At 41.5% G+C, this 18,886-nt stretch overlaps 1 protein-coding gene across 1 annotated transcript in view; it reads right to left on the bottom strand.

Annotated features, from left to right (window-relative positions):
* Nucleotides 1-3,997: 3,997 nt before the first annotated feature.
* SCARA5 (scavenger receptor class A member 5) overlaps nt 3,998-18,886 on the bottom strand; it is a 130,927-nt gene continuing 116,038 nt past the window's right edge. Inside the window, exons 8-9 of the mRNA XM_058164748.1 lie at nt 16,395-16,592; nt 3,998-4,640 (exon numbers count right to left, since the gene is read on the bottom strand). Coding sequence (XP_058020731.1) covers nt 4,504-4,640; nt 16,395-16,592 — 335 coding nt within the window. The 3' untranslated portion in view covers nt 3,998-4,503. The remainder of the gene's footprint in view (nt 4,641-16,394; nt 16,593-18,886) is intronic.

The following is an 18,886-nucleotide window of genomic DNA, read 5'->3' as shown; positions in this document are numbered from 1 at the left end:
GGAGGACAACCTATTGTCCTATGTTTCCAAAGTTGCTAGTTTGGCCTACCAGCAAGCTGCAGAGGCAGAATATGATTGTGCCCAAGCTCGGAAAGCCATGGCAGTAGCAGAGGCCACCCAAGTGGCTGCTTTCACTGATAGCAAAATTTGCCGGAATAACAAGGAGAAGTATCATCGAAACCATCGGAGTCATGGGGAATGCCGGTGTCGTCATCACCACCACCACCACCACCACCATGGCCAACATGAGCGCCATAGTGATTATGAGACCCAAAGTGATCTCATCCACTCTGAACCAGAGACTCTGAGTAGCACCCGATAAAGAAGGAAAGAAGGAAGCAGGGCTGGGTGGGGTGGCTTGATAGTTAATGTCATTTGAGGAAGCGTGCAGAATTAAAAATTTTGTTTGAACCATGGACAACTAATTCATTTCATAGGTATGATTAGCCTAATGAAGACAAGGTTGAAGGGAGACATGATAGCAGTCTTCCAATACTTGAAGGGCTGTCACAGGACAGAGGGTGTTGATTTATTATACAAAGCACCTGAGGACAGAAGAAACAATGGGTGGAGCTTGTCAGAGTGAGAGCCAACCTGGAAATAAGGAGGAATTTCCTGAAATTGAGAACAATTAATTAGTGGAATAGCTTGCCTCTCAGAGTTTGTGGGTGCTCCATTGCTGGAGGTTTTCAAGCAAAAATTAACAACCATTTGTAGAGGATGCTATAAGGACTCCTGCCTGGCCAGGGGATTGGACTAGAATACCTCCCTTCCAGCCATGTGATTTTATGATTTTAGCCTATAGTCTATTCCCACTGGACAGTTTGCAGTAGTGCTTCTATTTTTCAAATTTTATAATGAACTTATAGAGATCAAGTAGTCATGCTCCCTCCCCATGTCTGTATGTAATTGTTTTATAAATATGTATGTCTATAACGGGGTGAGCTCCTGTTACTTGTCCCAGCTTCTGCCAACCTAGCAGTTCCGAAAGCATGTAAAAATGCAAGTAGAAAAAATAGGGACCACCTTTGGTGGGAAGGTAACAGTGTTCTGTGTGCCTTTGGCGTTGAGTCATGCCGGCCACATGAACACGGAGACGTCTTCGGACAGCGCTGGCTCTTCGGCTTTGAAACGGAGATGAGCACCGCCCCCTAGAGTCAGCAACGGCTAGCACGTATGTTCCTGGGGAACCTTTACCTTTACCTTTTTATGTCTATACTATTGTTTATTTAAATGTACTGGCCACCCAACTGGGATGGATTTCGGTAGCCTACATGGAATGACTTGATTCTTCACCAGCTCACGTTCAAGTTTAAAAAAATAATAATGTAACTAATTTTTAAAATAATTCAGAATTGAAAATCACTTTTAAGAAAGCTGTTCCAAACTGCTAGAGTCTAAAACAAACACTGAGAGACAGTAAAAATCTACAATTCTGTGGTTGTAACACAAAACTTTTTTTAAAAAAATGCAAAACTCACCCTATGAAACTTTCCAAACTTTTAGGCCCCCTGGGGGACAAAGGTTGCAAAAATGTTTATAAAACCCAAGGCCCTGTTTTGCTCTGCATTTCATAAAAGCATCGGTTGTTTATCTTAACAAAAGGCTGCATCTTCCAGCCAAACAGCGCTCGGTCCCCTTCTCTAATCAAGACCAGTTATCTTAAAAAACAAGCTCAATTCTTAGTTTGTGCTTCAGGGGATGGGTTGATGATACAGTTTGCTTGTGCCAACACGTGCAACAATTGCTTCACTTAAGCCTTCTGCCTCCAGATCTGAAGGAGCAGAGAATGAACAATTACAATCTTGAAACCTTTTTAATTGAGTGAATGTCCAGCAAGTAGGAATGTTCAGGAGGAAAATATTTTGAAAGCGGAACTAGATCTTACAAGTTCAATCGCTAGCAAAAAACTACCAAGAAATGGAGGAGAAGGAACTGCACCAGAGCAATGGTGTCTCTTCTCCTCCTCCTTCTTTCCCTTTGTTGTTGTTGTTAGTTGCGAAGTCGTGTCCGACCCATCACGGACCCATGGACAACATTCCTCCAGGCCTTCCTGTCCTCTACCATCCTCTGGAGTCCATTTAAACTCATGCCTACTGCTTCAGTGACTCCATCCAGCCACCTCGTTCTGTGTCGTCCTGTTCTTTTTTTGCCCTCAATCTTTTCCAGCATTAGGCTCTTCTCCAGTGAGTCCTTCTTTCTCATTAGGTGGCCAAAGTATTTCAGTTTCATCTTCAGGATCTGGCCTTCTAAAGAGCAGTCAGGGTTGATCTCCTCTAGAACTGACTTTTTTGTTCGCCTTGCAGTCCAAGAGACTCGCAGGAGTCTTCTCCAGCACCAGAATTCAAAGGCCTCAATTCTTTGGCGCTCAGCCTTTCTTATGGTCCAACCTTCACAGCCATACACTGCAATTGGGAAAACCATAGCTTTGACTATACACACTTTGGTTGGCAGGTTGATGTCTCTGCTTTTTAGTACGCTGTCTAGATTTGCCATAGCTTTCCTCCCCAGGAGCAAGCGTCTTTTAATTTCTTGGCTGCAGTCCCCATCTGCGGTGATCTTGGAGCCCAGGAAAATAAAATCTGTCACTACCTCGATTTCTTCACCATCTATCTGCCAGGAATTGAGATGGCCGGATGCCACGATTTTAGTTTTCTTAATGTTGAGTTTCAAGCCAACTTTTTAAGGAAATCCCAAAACTTCTAGGTTATGGAATTCACCATTGGGAAAAATCTTGAAACCCAGAGCAGATAACTGACAAAAACAAATTTTTTTAAAGAGTCCAGTGTTAGAAAGTTTGAAGCAAACTATGACTAGAAAGAACATAAGCAAACAAACATTTGAAACATCTTGGAAACCAGAAACATTAGGAGACTCTTGAGGTAAACCACAACTATTGTCCATTATTTGCTGCAAGGGATTGCTGGAGTTAAAGTGAAAAGCCACGGAGAACTTCAATTATTTCTAGCAGTGCAACACACAAGTATCTCCAAAATTGTATTTGTAAAACAATCTTCTTCAGTTTGAAAAGAAATACTATATTCATTGACTTAACCAATTTGTTTAATAAACTTCTTCCGTTCATAATTTTGTATCGAATAGTGATACTAGCCTGAGGCCTAAGTTACCATGCTGCTGAGTTTCTATACAAGAGTGTTTTTAACCTTCATGGCTTACTTGAACTCCCAGAATTCTCCACCAGCCATGCTAGTCTGCACATCACATCTACACATCTCCAAGCCACCAAGTTGTAGACCTGCATTGTTGACAGCAGATACAGTTTTCATAGTATTCCTAGATCTTAAACAATACAACAGAAGAGTTTAAAACATCTAAGTTTCAACCTTTTAAAGAAAGGAACAGTAGAATAACTCTCTTCGCTACACATGTCTAAGGTTGTCTTTTGCAAATATTTTGCAAGGGTTGAACTGGCTCTTCTGTTTCAAAATTTCAAGTTTTCTATTACCACTTTCTGCTTTATAACCTATTCTGAAAGATTTGGGAAGAAGGGTTGCATGAAAATGTGTCTGAGGAATCAGTGATAAATCGACTCTGAGATTAGTTGAATGCATGTAAGTTTTTTTTAAAAGTGAGTGTTCAAGTGCATGAGAGTTTGTTATTAAATGTGTTAGATTGATTCCTATTCTAGACTCTGTATAATTCTGCAATCTATGGAAAATGACTTCTGGGAGCCCATTTCCACTGGCCACTGATACTGTTTTGAGCTCATGTATACTGCCACTGTATCACAGATACAATGCAATTCACGATATATGTTCTATCAGCATGAACTACCATATTTTTCCCAGACAAAAGAATTGTACATTTCAGCATGTACATAAACCCCAAGGACTCCATCCCTGTCTTTTATAATTACAGTACAACTCTTACTGTTATGCTAAGCACTACACTGTTTCATAGGTAGGCCCCCTCGTATCCTATATAGATTTGTAAAAGGAAGAACTTGTTTTGTTGTTGTGGAACACAGAGAAATACAGAACATCTCAAATATTTTTATTATTAAGAATGCAACAATCATCAGCTTGCTAAGCAAACAGGTTATTACATGAGTAGCTGCTCAGCTTCTTCCTGTATAGCGTATCTTCAGCCGGGGAGCTGTCCTTCTGGTCTGATGGCTGCGTCACATATAGCTTGCAATAATATGTTCAGCAACCTTTGCTATTCAAATTCTATGTAACAAATGGAAGGCTTAAGTGGCTTGGCTTCCTGTAACTTCGTTGTATACGTTAGGAAAGGTGGAGAATATACTGTAAGTTGGAAAAGGATGAAATGGCACCTCCCCCGGTAGCGTTACAGGATGGATAGAAAAATTACAGTAGTTTCTACTGTAGCTCCTGAGACATACAAAGGCAGAAGTTTAGCTGTTCCTTTTTGATAGCATTGGCAATAAGAAAGCACAGTATCTGCTAGCAACCTCTGAAGTCTCATAGTTTCTTCTCCAGTAAGTCCTTTGTTCACTCTTTGGTTGTCAAATTTGTCCTATCACTGCCTCAAGCACTTCACTCCAGCATCTTCAGCATGCCCACAGTTTGTTTTTCCCCAGCTGGAAAAGCTACATTGGAGAAGACTATCTTCTGTTCCCTTGCAGGCCACATCATCCATCCAAATCCGTCCTTTCCCTGGGAGAAGAATTGAATAGACTCATTAGGTTACAACACAATAGTTAATGAGCTTCCATTTTTGCATCATATTACAATAACTATGAGAACATTCACCCGTTGCAACATCTAGATCTGTGTTTCTCAACCTTGGCAACTTTAACACATGTGGACAGTGGTGAAATCCAATTTTTTTTACTACTGGTTCTGTGACTTGGTGGGCGTGGCAGGGGAAGGATACTGCAAAATCTCCATTCCCACCTCACTCCAGGGGAAGGATACTGCAAAATCCCTATTCCCTTCCCACTCCTGGGGAAAGGACATTGCAAAAACTCCATTCCCACCCCACTCTGGGCCAGCCAGAGGTGGCATTTGCCGGTTCTCCAAACTGCTCAAAATTTCCGCTACCAGTTCTCCAGAACCTGTCAGAACCTGCTGGATTTCACCCCTGCATGTGGACTTCAATTTCCCAAATTCTCCAGCCAGCCATCATTTTCTAATCATTCTGTTAGGAGATCGGACATTTTTTAAAAAGTTTTTTATTAATAATTCAAATTTAAAAACAATGGACATTGTTTGACATCTCTGGTTTCTCTAATTCAAATTAATAAGTAATACATTCCTCGATCTATATACAAATTTATATATAGCTTACTTAATTACATGTCAAGTATACAACATAATACCTCCTAAACAGCTATTACCCATATCCATATTGCAGAAAGCATTTGATAATGTAAAATGGGAATTTATATTAAATCAATTAAATTATATGGAATTTGGGGGAAAGTTTATAAAGATGTGTAGAGCAATATATTCCGAACAAGAGGCAAAAGTGGTAATCAATGGGGAAACCACAAACAATTTTCAAATCCAGAAAGGTATGAGACAGGGTTGTCCGCTATCGCCGCTATTGTTTATTTTATCATTAGAAACTTTGAATAGAGTAATTTGAGAAGATAATCAAATTAGTGGTTTGAAGATTAGAAATGAAAATTTTAAAGTGCAGGCATTTGCGGACGATCTTGTCTTTATCATTGAAGAGCCAATGCAGTCTGGTGTACGGCTGATGGAGATCAGACATTTTATCTATCTGTCTACAGTGTCAATCTATAATGTTTATCTACTCTGTGTGTGTGTGTGTATGTGTGTGTGTGTGTATGTATATGTGTGTGTGTGTATATATGTATATATATGTATATGTATATGTTTTCTGAGGTTTTTGCGGGTGTTTGTATGTAGGTCTTTGGTTATTCGGGTTTTCTCCCACGTAAAATTGGAAGTGTCTTGGCGACGTTTCAATGAAGTCTCATTCGTCATCTTCAGGCTGGTGTTTTCAGTTTCATGCTTCTAGGAGCAATGTGTGATCGCAGCTGTTTCTTCCTTTTAACTGCTAGTGGGGGTTTGAACTGATTGGGTGGGAGCTTGACCATGTTCTGATTGGGTGGAGGTGTGTTCTGATTGGTTGGGAGCTTGGCTGTGCTCTGATTGGCTGGGAGTGTGTTCTGTTTGGGTGGGGGCTTGGTTGTGCTCAGGTTAGTCTGAGTTGCAGGGGGATTTGAGTTGGTGAGCTGCATTGCTGTTGTTTGGCTTCGCGTTCGTGGTCGTGCCACATCTTCATGGTGGGTGTCAAGCCAAATTTGACCCCAGTCATGCTTACACCATTCTATGCAAGCTATCTAATCTAGAGATTTACAAGCCAACATATTGCTCTATCTATCCCACCAGCTTGGGGATACAAGCTGTGTAATGACCTATACACAAGGCATAAGACGATGCACAAGTCTATAAATAAAATCAATTAGGTCAACCAAATAAATCCAATGATAAATTGGGAATAATTTTTAAGGCTGCCATCATGTAAACAATAACAACCTAATCAACTGTGAAGTAGATAGATAGGTACCATTTTGGAGGCAATTTAATAGGGACATGAAAGGAGTCCCCAATCAGGCATTTCTTGGGCAATGATAATGTCTCTGTTCAATCCTTTCAATGCAGAAGCACTGAGGTATTCCAAGCATGAATGTAGTAGTAGTAGCAGTAGTAATATAGTAGTAGTAGCAGAAAACAGACCAAAACCAAAAAGACCTTTATTACTTGATTATTTGCTTAAGAGCGAATAACAAAGCCAAAGGGGAACAAGCCATAGCAGGACTGAATCTAAAAGCAATGTGTGTGTGTGTGTGTGTGTTGTGTATATCTTCAATAACCATTTCTAAAAATGAATAAATGTGAGCTTTTCTGACATAATTTTAAGTGAAATGCTCCTTTGCTTCACCAACTGGTTTCCATCAGATACTTCATGTCCAAGCTGCTCTGGCTTCAGGCCACACGTGGCTTGTGTCATTTTGCGGCATAAACAGGACCAAAGCCAAACCACAGGAGATGTTCAGTGATCTGTTACAGGGATGCTAAAAGTCATCCCTGAATGTCCCTCACAGGTTTTTAGGACAGGACCGCCTCATAGCCTAACAGAAAGATCTTATCCTAGGCCAATGCCAGTCTCTCCAATTCCCTGGAAGACATGAGTCAGGATTCTCCCTTTTCCAATCTCTGACTCACTAGCTATAAAGGAGATTGTACACACAGTTCAGGGCTCTCTGGGGAAAGTGGATAACAGGAATAAAATCCCAGCCAGAAAAAGCACAGTTTGGCTTTGGTGGGTCCAAAGGGAACAAGTTTTCAAGCATCAAAGGAGAGTAGAGCTGGAAAGATTGTACGGAACAACCACAGGAACACCCAGCAAAGTTTGGAACTACAGCTGGACCAGGCATAATTATTTATCCAGCACATATCATGCTAGATTTCAAAGGCTGCCGGATATAACAGATTGCCATTGGTAGAAAAGCCATAATTACTACAGGAAATTAATGGGGTTCTTTGTTTCGAATGGTCAATTGAGCGATGTTTCAGGAGTGTCAAGATACAGCCAGTGTGCTTTCCAATGAGAGATGGACAGGGTGAGGAGATTCAAGGGGAAAGCAAATGAAGAGTTCCTTAATTCCCCCAATCAGGAGGAGTCTGGGAGCAGCTTTTCAAACTAACACATTTTGTTCAAAGGCATAAGTTTCATGAACTACAGTTCCCTTCAATTAGAAAGAGAACAACTACACTGATACAGAATCTCAGCCAGGACCAGGTGTTGGTTTAACCACTCTATGCATCCAATGAAGTGACGTACAGCTTATAAAAAAACTTATGCCTGTTAATGAAACGTCTTACACTGAAAAGCTGCTCCCAGACTCCTCCTGATTTTGGCCAATCATAGAGCAACATGGCTCCACTCCTGTGATGTCTTTGTTCCCTATGAGTATTGGCTGGAAGCTCCTGCAGGAAACAAGAATGTAGAGAAAACCAATATGCAACTGGACCTAAGAATTAAATGCCTAAACCTACAATGCCATGGGAGTATTGGAACGACCAAGGTAAACGCTGGTAGAGGATGTTAGTTAATCATGGGGTTGATCCTTTATTTCTTTTAAGCACTGTTAGCTCAGCTTTGAGTAGTTTTATATCTTATCCTACTCCCTGCTTATTTCTTTTGCTCCGATGGCTAACTTGGACAAGCAGTTTTATATAACATTAACTTCAACTATCCTTTTAGTAAAATGAAAACCATTTCCTTGATCATTCCTGCTTTGAGTTTATAAACTGAAACTGCAGATTTTAAAACTCTTTGGACAGTTAACCCTGGATATGAAGGTAAAAACTGGAGCCATTCCATTAAAACTTTATCCCTGAGAAAGAGGGGTTTCCTTCTCTGCCTGTCCAGATTCCAGGCATCTCCTCACCCAAGAACAGACTGTGTGTCAGCTTCCAAAAAGCAAGAAAGACCTGTTGAGATTCTTCTAAGCAGGCATTTTTACTGTTCCTCATCTACAGACATCTGGCCAAAACTAATGCAGACTTCTTGCACCATAAAACCAGAGGTGGGTTTCAGCAGGTTCTGACCAGTTCTGGAGAACCAGTAGCGGAAATTTTGAGTAGTTTGGAGAACCGGTAGTAAAAATTCTGACTGGCCCCGCCCCCCATCTATTCTCTTTCTCCCAAGTCCCAGCTGATTGGGAGGAAATGGAGATTTTACAGTATCTTTCCCCTGCACTCCACCAAGCCATGCCCACCAAACCATGTCACATCCACCAAGCCACACCCACAGAACCAGTAGTAAAAAAAAATTTGAAACCCACCCCTGCATAAAACATATATTCTGGTAACTATTGAGGAGGAGCCATCTTCCCCCTCTTTCTCTCAAATAAATGATCTAAACTGTGTTGTCTCTTGCTCCTCTGGAATGCACTCACATGCTCCTGGGAATCTGAACAACATTCCATCACACTGTGCTACTACAACTTGCTTGGGAGGGACCCTTTTATCTGGAGGAACTATATCCAGCCCCCTCCCCCTCAGCACTCGGATAGAGGAGGAGTGAGAGGATTCGTAAGATCATATGATATCAGTGAAGAACACTTTGTCCCCCTTGGTTCGTGCTACAGTTACAGATAGCAAAGCTCAACTTGTACAACACTCTCTTGTTCTGCAAAATAAAAAAAATGTTGACTGTTTTGAAATATATTCTGGAAATTGAGATTTTGGTAGGTTTAGAGTAAAGAATTTTGCTATATAAAGCCTGAATGCTCTGACAGATACACCTTTAAGCTTTGCATGGATTCCTTATATACGTAAAAACATTGGTGTTTTGGTATACCAGTCGGTGTTCAAATCAATAGTCTGATATTTTCAACTGCTGTGAGAAAGTAATATGGCAGCTGCTTTCACCTATTTCTCTTTGCCTGACATGCCATCGGAACAGAAATATTCCATGTAAAAAGAATGAAGCAGTGACATTTTGTGCAACCCATGGGTTGGGCTGGGAAGTGGCTCACCAGGCTAATGCAGCCTGTTATTAACACACAGCTGCCTGCAATTACAATTACTGCAGGCTCGAGTCCCACCAGGTCCAAGGTTGACTCAGCCTTCCATCCTTTATAAGGTAGGTAAAATGAGGACCCAGATTGTTGGGGGGGGGGCAATAAGTTGACTTTGTATATAAATATACAAATAGGATGAGACTATTGCCTTACACAATGTAAGCCACCCTGAGTCTTCGGAGAAGGGCGGGATATAAATTCAAAATAAACAAATAAATAAAATAAATAAAAAATGGAATTCTGACGCAGCCACTTGCAAAGCTTTTGAACTGGGAAGTTGGGTAAAACTAAGAAACATGCTGCCAGTTTCCTCTTCAAGTCCAAGTGACCAGAAAAAATAGGAATTCTATCCACCAGAATTCTGTAAGTTTGGGAAACTTCTCTTCAAAAATAACTGGAGGACAGCACTATAGCCCTTTTCTGTTGTAAGTTGCCTGAAAGATCAACAGATGTTTTGGACCAAACTCTGCACCATGAGATGCTAGAATTAGCCTTCAGTTCAGGAAAGTTGTTGCTGTATAATTGTTGCTAGTTTATGCTATTGTAAATTAGCATTTACTATAGGAATCAAACTTATATAAAACACATTAATCGTGTTTAATAGCAACAGCTAATAACAGCTTTCTTATAATCTTAACAACCCATCCATAGTAGACTCAATAATGGGAGTGCACAGGTACCTCAATTATGTTTAGGCTTTACTTCTTAGCAGTAAAACTGGATTCTCTATGTTGACATTTAGCTTATCTATCATCTATCCATCCATCAGTCTTCCATCTAACTATCTCCTGATTATCAACAACCTATTTAAATTTTATAACTTGCATAATTCATTGAACTATAAACCATTTAAAGAGGTTGAGTTTTAAAAAAAGGCTAAGCCACACAAAACCTAGGCAAAGTTAAAATGAACCCAGCTTAGCAGGCCATGTGTATGTGTGTGTGTGTGTGTGTGTGTATATATATATATATATACATATATACATATATACATATATACATATATACATATATACATATATACATATATACACTTATTCTGAAGAATAAGTGCACGCATTGAAGAACACAAGAACTCATTCAAAAAAGAGGAACCAACTTCTTCCCTGGTCCAACACTTCCCTGGTCCAACACTTTAAAGTCACAGGACACGATATTGACTTTAAAAAGACCAGAACTATCGCCAAAACTGAACACTTTAACAACAGAATAATCAGAGAAGCCATTGAGATAGAAAAACGCCCACACAGCATGAACAAACGAGATGATACCTCCCGCCTACCAGCCATTTGGAAACCTGCCCTTATTGACAAACGTGTCCCTAACACGAGGAATGACACCAGACCCACACTCACGAGGTCCACACAGGATGTCACCACCACACATCCACCCAGAAAGCAGACCCAAACCCACACTGATCAGGAAGCACGACCAAGGACCAAAAGCCAGACCGCAGCTGCAACATTAGCCATTTCAAACCCTCCAATCCATACATGCAGCAGACTGACACCCACTACGAAGATGTAGCACGACCACGAACACGAAGCCAAACAGCAGCAGTGCAGCTCACCAGCTCAAATCCCCTGCAGCACAGATTAGACTGAGCACAACCAAGCCCCCACCAACACAGGACACACCCCCAGCCAATCAGAGCACAGAAAAACCCCCATCCAATCAGAGCACAGCCAAGCTCCCACCCAATCAGTTCAAACCCCCACTAGCAGTTAAAAGGAAGAAACAGCTGCGATCACACATTGCTCCCAGAAGCACGAAGCTGAAGCCTGAAGATGACGAATGAGACTTCGTCGAAACGTCGCCAAGACACTTCCAATTTTACACGGGAGAAAACCCGAACAACCAAAGACCTATATATATATATATATATATATATATTTGCTCACATAAGAACACATAAGAATATATATTTGCTCACATAAGAACACATAAGAACAAAACCAAAGCCTGAAGATGATGAGTGAGATCTCATCGAAACGTTGCCTAAATACTTTCAATCTTACACGGGAAAAGACCCGAACATACCAAAACCTGCATGCATACATACATACATACATACATACATACATACATATACTTATAATATATATATGCTTAATATATAAATATATTAATAATAATATATTAATATATAAAACATGCTTATATAATATATATATAAGCATGTTTTGTGAACACAGCTATGGGTGAAAGTGATTTTCTTTCCTATGCAAAAACACATACTGGTTGAAAACCATAAAATGGCTGGGGATTGTTCACATCCCTAAACATATTCCTATAAGCTGGTCATATGAATATCGAAGTGTGTGAATAAGAATGTTTTCCTCTTCTTAAAAAAAAAACAATAAAAAACAGTGGGTTGGTGCTAACATTGCTTTATGCTTTGGATCCAACTGGGATATTCCCTTTTCCATCACATGGGATAGGTTTTGTGTGTGGAACAATTTTCCTCCAACACCTCTTGTGCCCCCCTCTCTCTGGAAAGAGTGCGTGGGTCCTCACAAACACATGTGCAATGCCAGCCCATCAGTTAGAAAGGCACCACAGGGAAAACCTTTGCATGCAGCTAAACATTTATGTCATCTAAATCTGGGAACTTGTAAAATTTTCCCCAGTTCCTGTTTCTCATAACCTGGGACATTTAGAAAAAAACATGAGTAATATTGGAGGATCACTACACTGACGTTTAGAGTTGTGCAATAGGCTTGCAATCTCAAGTGTCTTGTTTTCCTTAACTTACAAAAATAAAGCAATTTGTGAACGCCTTAAACATGCCAGGTTTGGAGTGAAACTTTTATTAACAGAAAGTTTTTATAGTGGGGGAATAATTAAAGCTCTCTGGGCCCCAAAGCAACACTGTCATCTGAACTGAGCTGAGCTGAACACACCGAATGACAGCTAGAAGACAGCAGAGTGAACATCAGGGGTGAAATTCAACAGGTTCTGAAAAGGTTCTGGAGAACTGGTAGCGGGAATTTTGAGTAGTTTGGAGAACCGGTGAATACTACCTCTGGCTGGCCCCATAATGGGGTGGGAATGGGGATTTTGCAGTATCCTTCCCCTGCCATGCCCACCAAGCCATGCCCACCAAGCCACACCATGCCCACCAAGCCATGCCCACAGAACCGGTAGTAAAAAAAATTGAATTCCACCACTGGTGAACATGTCCTGTATCTCTTTGGGCAGGAGATCTTTGCTGGCAGTATATGATACTGTAAGTCCCAAAGGTGCTTTTTTCAAGAGGCAACTAGAGTTTCTGGTTTTTCTTTGCAGACATTTCGCTTCTCATCCAAGAAGCTTCTTCAGTTCTGAAGAAGCTTCTTGGAGGAGAAGCAAAAATTCTTCAAAGAAAAACCAGGAACTCCAGTTGTCTCTTGAAAAAAGTACCTTTGGGACAACCATGACCTGGATGACTGAGAATCCTCACAGACATGATACTGTAAACTTATTCTCCTCCCCTCTCATTTCTTCATTCGGGAAAGAGAAGAGCAACAAGAAGACAACAGCAATTAAGAGCAATCCATCAAAAAACCATCAGAGACTCTAAGTGCTCCTCTTGTAAGTGTAGGGTGCACAGATGTGATAGTAGCATGAGAGCTTTTCCCTTCTTTGCTTCATCCTTCATTCTGTTCTACTATCCTATTATTCTTTTGACTCCACAATTGGGCTACAAAAATGTTGGGGGCTGCAAAAATCTGGATGTTCCCTAGAAAACGTAGCAAAGAGATACAAAAACGCTAACTCAAATTCTTAGCTGCTGTGAAATACGGACTGGGAAAAAGAACCTCATCAGAATTTTCTAGCCCAGATTTGATAGCTGTAGGGGTGAGATTTTGTGAAGATGAGGGCAAAGAATGGGCATCAGAGAAGCATAATGGTACCTGGCAGCGGTGAAATCCCCCCGGTTCCCTCCAGTTTGCCGAACCAATAGCACCAGCGGCAGAAGGCTCCACTCACCTGCCGGGACATCATTATGTCCCATTTTTTTACCATCTGTGCATGGTTCCCGAACCGTTAGCGAAGTTAAGCGGATTTCACCACTGGTACCTGGGATAGAAGTTGGGTGAAGAGATGGGTTGAAGAGGGAATGGTCAGATAAGTGATCTCAAAGGTGCTTTTTCAACAGGTAACTGGACTTCCTGGTCCAGAAAGTCCAATTGCCACTTGAAAAAGCATCTTTGGGACAACCATGACCTGGATGATTGAGAAGCTCCATAGACCAGGGCTGTCAAACTCCCAGCCCATGAGCCGCAGGGCTGTCTTAATGCATGGACCTGATGGGTGCTTGACTGTGAGCCCCATGAGCCTAGGGGCCCCATACTAATCTGTGTATGTTAACCCTTCAATGCACCTTGCATCATATAAATACAGCAACTGTATGGCTTACTGAGTATTATTGTGTTTTTCAACACCAATTTTGTTGGAAGTGCCAATAAAATAAATATATGTTTAATTTTATCGACAATTTACATTTTTATTCCTGTGAGTAGTTGTCGTAGGGGCCCCAGTACGCTGCTTTGCCTGGGGCCCATAATGCTGTTAAGACAGCCCTGATGAGCCAGATGCATTACATACTGGTTACGCCCATGCCCGGTTTAGCAAAGGAGGAAAAAGCCCCGACATGTCACATGACCCTGCCATGACGACGTGAGTTTGACACCCCTGCCATAGACAGTCAGATAAGAGAGAGCATAGGCAGAAGCTGGATAGTGTTAGGTAGGGCAAGAGGTTCAGAAGGGGCTCTTCCTAGTTTCCTGGGCTTTAAAGGAGTGGCTGTGGATGCCGGCAACCCGGTACAGTCAGCTGCAACCGCAGCTGACTGTTGGGGGCGAGTCATTGGCCCCAACAGAAAGGGTGCGCAACTTGGGCGTTCTCCTGGATGGACGGCTGTCGTTTGAAGACCATTTAGCGGCCGTCTCCAGGAGAGCTTTTTACCAGGTTCGCCTGGTTCGCCAGTTGCGCCCCTTTCTTGACCGGGATGCCTTATGCACGGTCACTCACGTTTTAGTCACTTCCCGTCTGGATTATTGCAATGCTCTCTACATGGGGCTACCCCTGAAGTGCACTCGGAGGCTTCAGTTAGTCCAGAATGCAGCTGCGCGGGTGATTGAGGGAGCCACACGTGGCTCCCGTGTAACACCGCTCCTGCGCAGTCTGCACTGGCTACCTGTGGTCTTTCGGGTGCGCTTCAAGGTGTTGGTTACCACCTTTAAAGCGCTCCATGGCTTAGGGCCCGGGTACTTACGGGACCGCCTGCTGTTACCTTATGCCTCCCACCAACCTGTACGCTCACACAGAGAGGGTCTTCTCAGGGTGCCGTCCGCCAAGCAATGTCAGCTGGCGGCCCCCAGGGGAAGGGCCTTCTCTGTTGGAGCACCTACCCTCTGGAACGAACTTCCCCCTGGTTTGCGTCAATTACCTGACCTTCGGACCTTTCACCATGAGTTGAAAACGCATTTGTTTATCCAAGTGGGACTGGCTTAATTTTTAAATTTCTTGAATTTTAATAATTTAATTGGGGTATTTTAACCATGGGTCAAATTTGATGGTTTTAAATCTTTCGGCCACTAATATAATATGTTGTTTTAATTGTTGTTTTAATCTGTATATTGTTTTTGTTTTAAATCTGGCTGTACACCGCCCTGAGTCCTTCGGGAGAAGGGCGGTATAAAAATCTAAATAATAAATAAATAAATAAATAAATAAATAAATAAAGGAGATGGTGGGAGAATTGTACTCTCAAATTTACAACATTCTATTAATGTTTGCTTTACAATAAAGCAGAATTAGCCTATCTCTTTCCTATTTGGTCTAGCCTGATAAAGCTGGCAGGAAGAGGCTACCATTGCACCTGCTTTTTCTTAAGGTTGCAGATCTGGGATGGAAAAACTCAGGGACTAAGTTGACGTTAACCAAGGGACTGAGCTTTTTTGCCTCTCTACTTTCCTCTGATGGTCCTCCAGATTTGTCCAGCCTAGAGCAGCCTAGTTTTATTAGCCCAATATGCTTAATGTGTTGAATGGACTCAGTTATGGAGGTTCTTTCTAATCCTGATGAATTCCCTTTAATTGGAAATTGAATTGGCACTTCTTACAGACACTGAAATGTTCAAACTATTTTCCAGAGTTATGTTTTGGTGCCAACAACTAAACAACTCTGAGCTCAAAAGGCTAAGCAGAATTGGACCTAGTTAGTACTTGGACAGGTCTTCTATGACCTCTCAGGGACAGAGAAGTTGAAAAACATCCCAGAAAATAAGGAAAAAACTACTTCTGTATTGTTGCCAAACAATCCTACATGGACATTTATATAAAATCACTATCTTTTTTATCTTTTTATGATCCTGGATTTATCCTAACAAACAACCCTATATATTCATGGGAAAACTTTCTCCAAGAAAATGAATGGAAGTGTGGAATTCTTCAGGCTGCAAAACCTGATCATTAAGGAACAACAATTACAAATTTCCAGAAACTCCTTAGCAAGAGGAATGGGGCTTCTGGGCATCAGCTGATAAGCCCCACTCTTAGCACTGGATCTTAGAAAACGTGCTTCCAAAAAACAGCACTGAGGCAGGATTAGATGGCTGAGTTCATCAGGTTTTTGTTTCTTAGTCCCTAAGGGAAATTTTTTTTTCCCTTTGAGTCTAGTGAAATTTAACCAAGTTGTCAAAGAATCCAGTTTGATAAACATTCTACAACAAAGGTACCACAAACTATGTTTTATTTACGTTAACACCCTTACACTAAGTTGTTTAGATCGGTTTTCTGGGCTGAATTCTACCATCAGTGCAATTTATTTAATCTCAGGAATGTATTTATTTTCTTACCTTGTCCAAATACGGCCATTCTGTAAATCTCTTCAACACCTCGGAAACCCAGCATCCGACACACCACATCCCCATCTTTCTTGTCCCATCCATCGTCACACACAGTTCCCCACTGTCGATCGTGAAAGACTTCCACTCGTCCTTCATGAGGACCAGAGCCATTCATCAAGCGGATGATACCCTCTTCCAAAGTAAGAGCTGTGCAGTCGTGAGACAGGGGAAGTAAATAAAAATATGGGATTAAAAATGATTTCCTGCTAAAAGCATTTTCTGCCTATTCTTACCAATACTGGTGAAATACATAAAGCCTCCATATGTAAAGATGAAATATTGCAGAAACACCATTAAGTATTTTAAGTACCAGTTTAAAGAAATAAATAAAACTGTTCAGTGGTTCAATGCAATCAGTTGAACTCTTTGCACAATTCATAATCAATTGTTGTGGTCCACCAGCAGCCAGCAGAGCTGGAAACGGAGTCAGACAGCGATGAGGCTGAGGAAGAACATTGGCCAGTCCTGGAGGCTGGGCAAGGCCGGGATGAGGACTCTGTGTTGGAGGCAGAGGTAGGGCCAGGGTCATCGGGGAGTGAGGTGCCTCCAGAGGCTGACAATAGGGAGGCAAAGGAACAGGAGGAGCCTATTCCTAATGCACACATGAGAAGAGCTGCCAGAAGGCAAGAGCAGCTCAACCAAAGAGGATGACTCGGGAGTAGGGCCAAGAGATTATTGGCCCCTCCCATAAGGCATAAATGACCAGCAACGGCGTTTGGGCTCTTTGCCAGAAAACAACGTTGATAGCATTGTCTTGTGGCATTTGTTTCACATCGGTGTCTTCTGAACGTTTGCCAAGAAAGGGCTTTGGCAGTTTGTCTAATTGGACCAAAGTTGGTGATAGGACTGAGGAATTGTGTTGGGAGGAATTTGCTTTAATTTAGTTGGACTGTGCTGAGAATGAGTTAATCCTCAGCTGTTATAATAAAGTTCGCTTGTTTTTACACTGACTGAGTTTCCTACTACCTACTTGGGCCTGGGTCAAAACATCTATGTATCTGTTCTTACATTCATATCCATCTTTTCTTTGAGATCTGAAGGTGATGTGTTTGAGAATCTCCCCTTACCAGTAGTCCCCACTTAACACATGGTTGCTTAGAGATCATTAGAAGTTATGATGGACCTTCAAAAAGCAATTTACGACCCTCTTCTGGAGTTCCAATGGCTGCAAACACCCCCCTCTCCAATGGCCACATGATTGTATTTTAGGCACTTGGCAACCAGATTGCATTTACAGCCATTTGCAGCATCCTACAGTCACATGACCACAATTTTTGACATTTTTTGACAGTTTCTGGCAATATATTTCTGGTTTCCGAAAACAACCTCCCGTTGCTAAAACGGCTTTGTTTAACTCCTGCGGCATTCACTTGAGGATGACTACAAAGAGATAATAAATTCAGGCACAATAATACCATGGTGATCCATTTAACAATCAACACCAATTACAACCATAATTGAGCGAGGAATTATGGTTGTAAATTGAGGACTACCTGTATTACTCTGCCAAACAATAAATCTCTGAGTTTGTTCAACTGAACAGAAGTGACAAGACAATTCACTTTTTCCCAGCATCCACTTCTTGTAACTTCTACTAAAGAGGCAGGTAAAATAGCCAAGCCTTTTCTACATTTCCTCCAGATTCTGACCAATAAGCTGTCACCATTGGCTGTTCCTGCCAGATGCTTCCTTCTAAATGATAGCACTTAGTTGGAAACATACTATAACAGTGTTGCTGCTCTGGCAACAGCTGGTCTTTACTCCAGAGTCATCTTCACAGGCTTTGGTTGTGGGGTGTAGACAACTACATTCCTAGTGGGATATTTCACTGGCCAGAACAGCAGTTTCATACAGTTTTATCTCCAGACTGATATACACAGTGGAGACATCGCAGAATTGAATATTAACCAGGACTACAAAATGTTCTGGGAGGAAATACACTTTTTTCATGTTTGGCCTAATAACAAATGGATTTAATTCAGAGGAAAACCAGGGGTTTTGGGTTTAGAAGTGTCCTGCTTGGCCCGTCACCCTGACTATTCGTAGAAGCGCAGCTCAAGTACTCGTTAAGTGGAGGCATGAACTATGAATTGCTAACAGATGCCTGACCGCCTGTCTTTATTCATAGATGTGTTTGACTGTCTGTCAAAGTTAAACCTACAAGCCCACAACCCAATCCCATGTTCCCTTGCAGTTATACCAAGCTTAGATTGGCTCCAAAGACCTAATGATCTATTGTTTAATATCTACACATGTATTTTGAAACATGTTCAGTACGTACACAGTATAGAATATACAAATTGCCTAAGTAAAAACTATACAATTGCAGATATTTTACGATGGCTGTGGGTCATATTAGGGGTGTCCATAGGGTGTGTTAAAAAAAATAAAATCACAATGGTGGCCATGGTAACTTAAGTTCAGCCTAGGTTTTTTAAAAA

Source organism: Ahaetulla prasina, chromosome 1, assembly GCF_028640845.1.
Source record: "Ahaetulla prasina isolate Xishuangbanna chromosome 1, ASM2864084v1, whole genome shotgun sequence".
Taxonomy (NCBI): Eukaryota; Metazoa; Chordata; class Lepidosauria; order Squamata; family Colubridae; genus Ahaetulla; species Ahaetulla prasina.
This window is presented reverse-complemented; position numbering and strand designations above follow the sequence as displayed.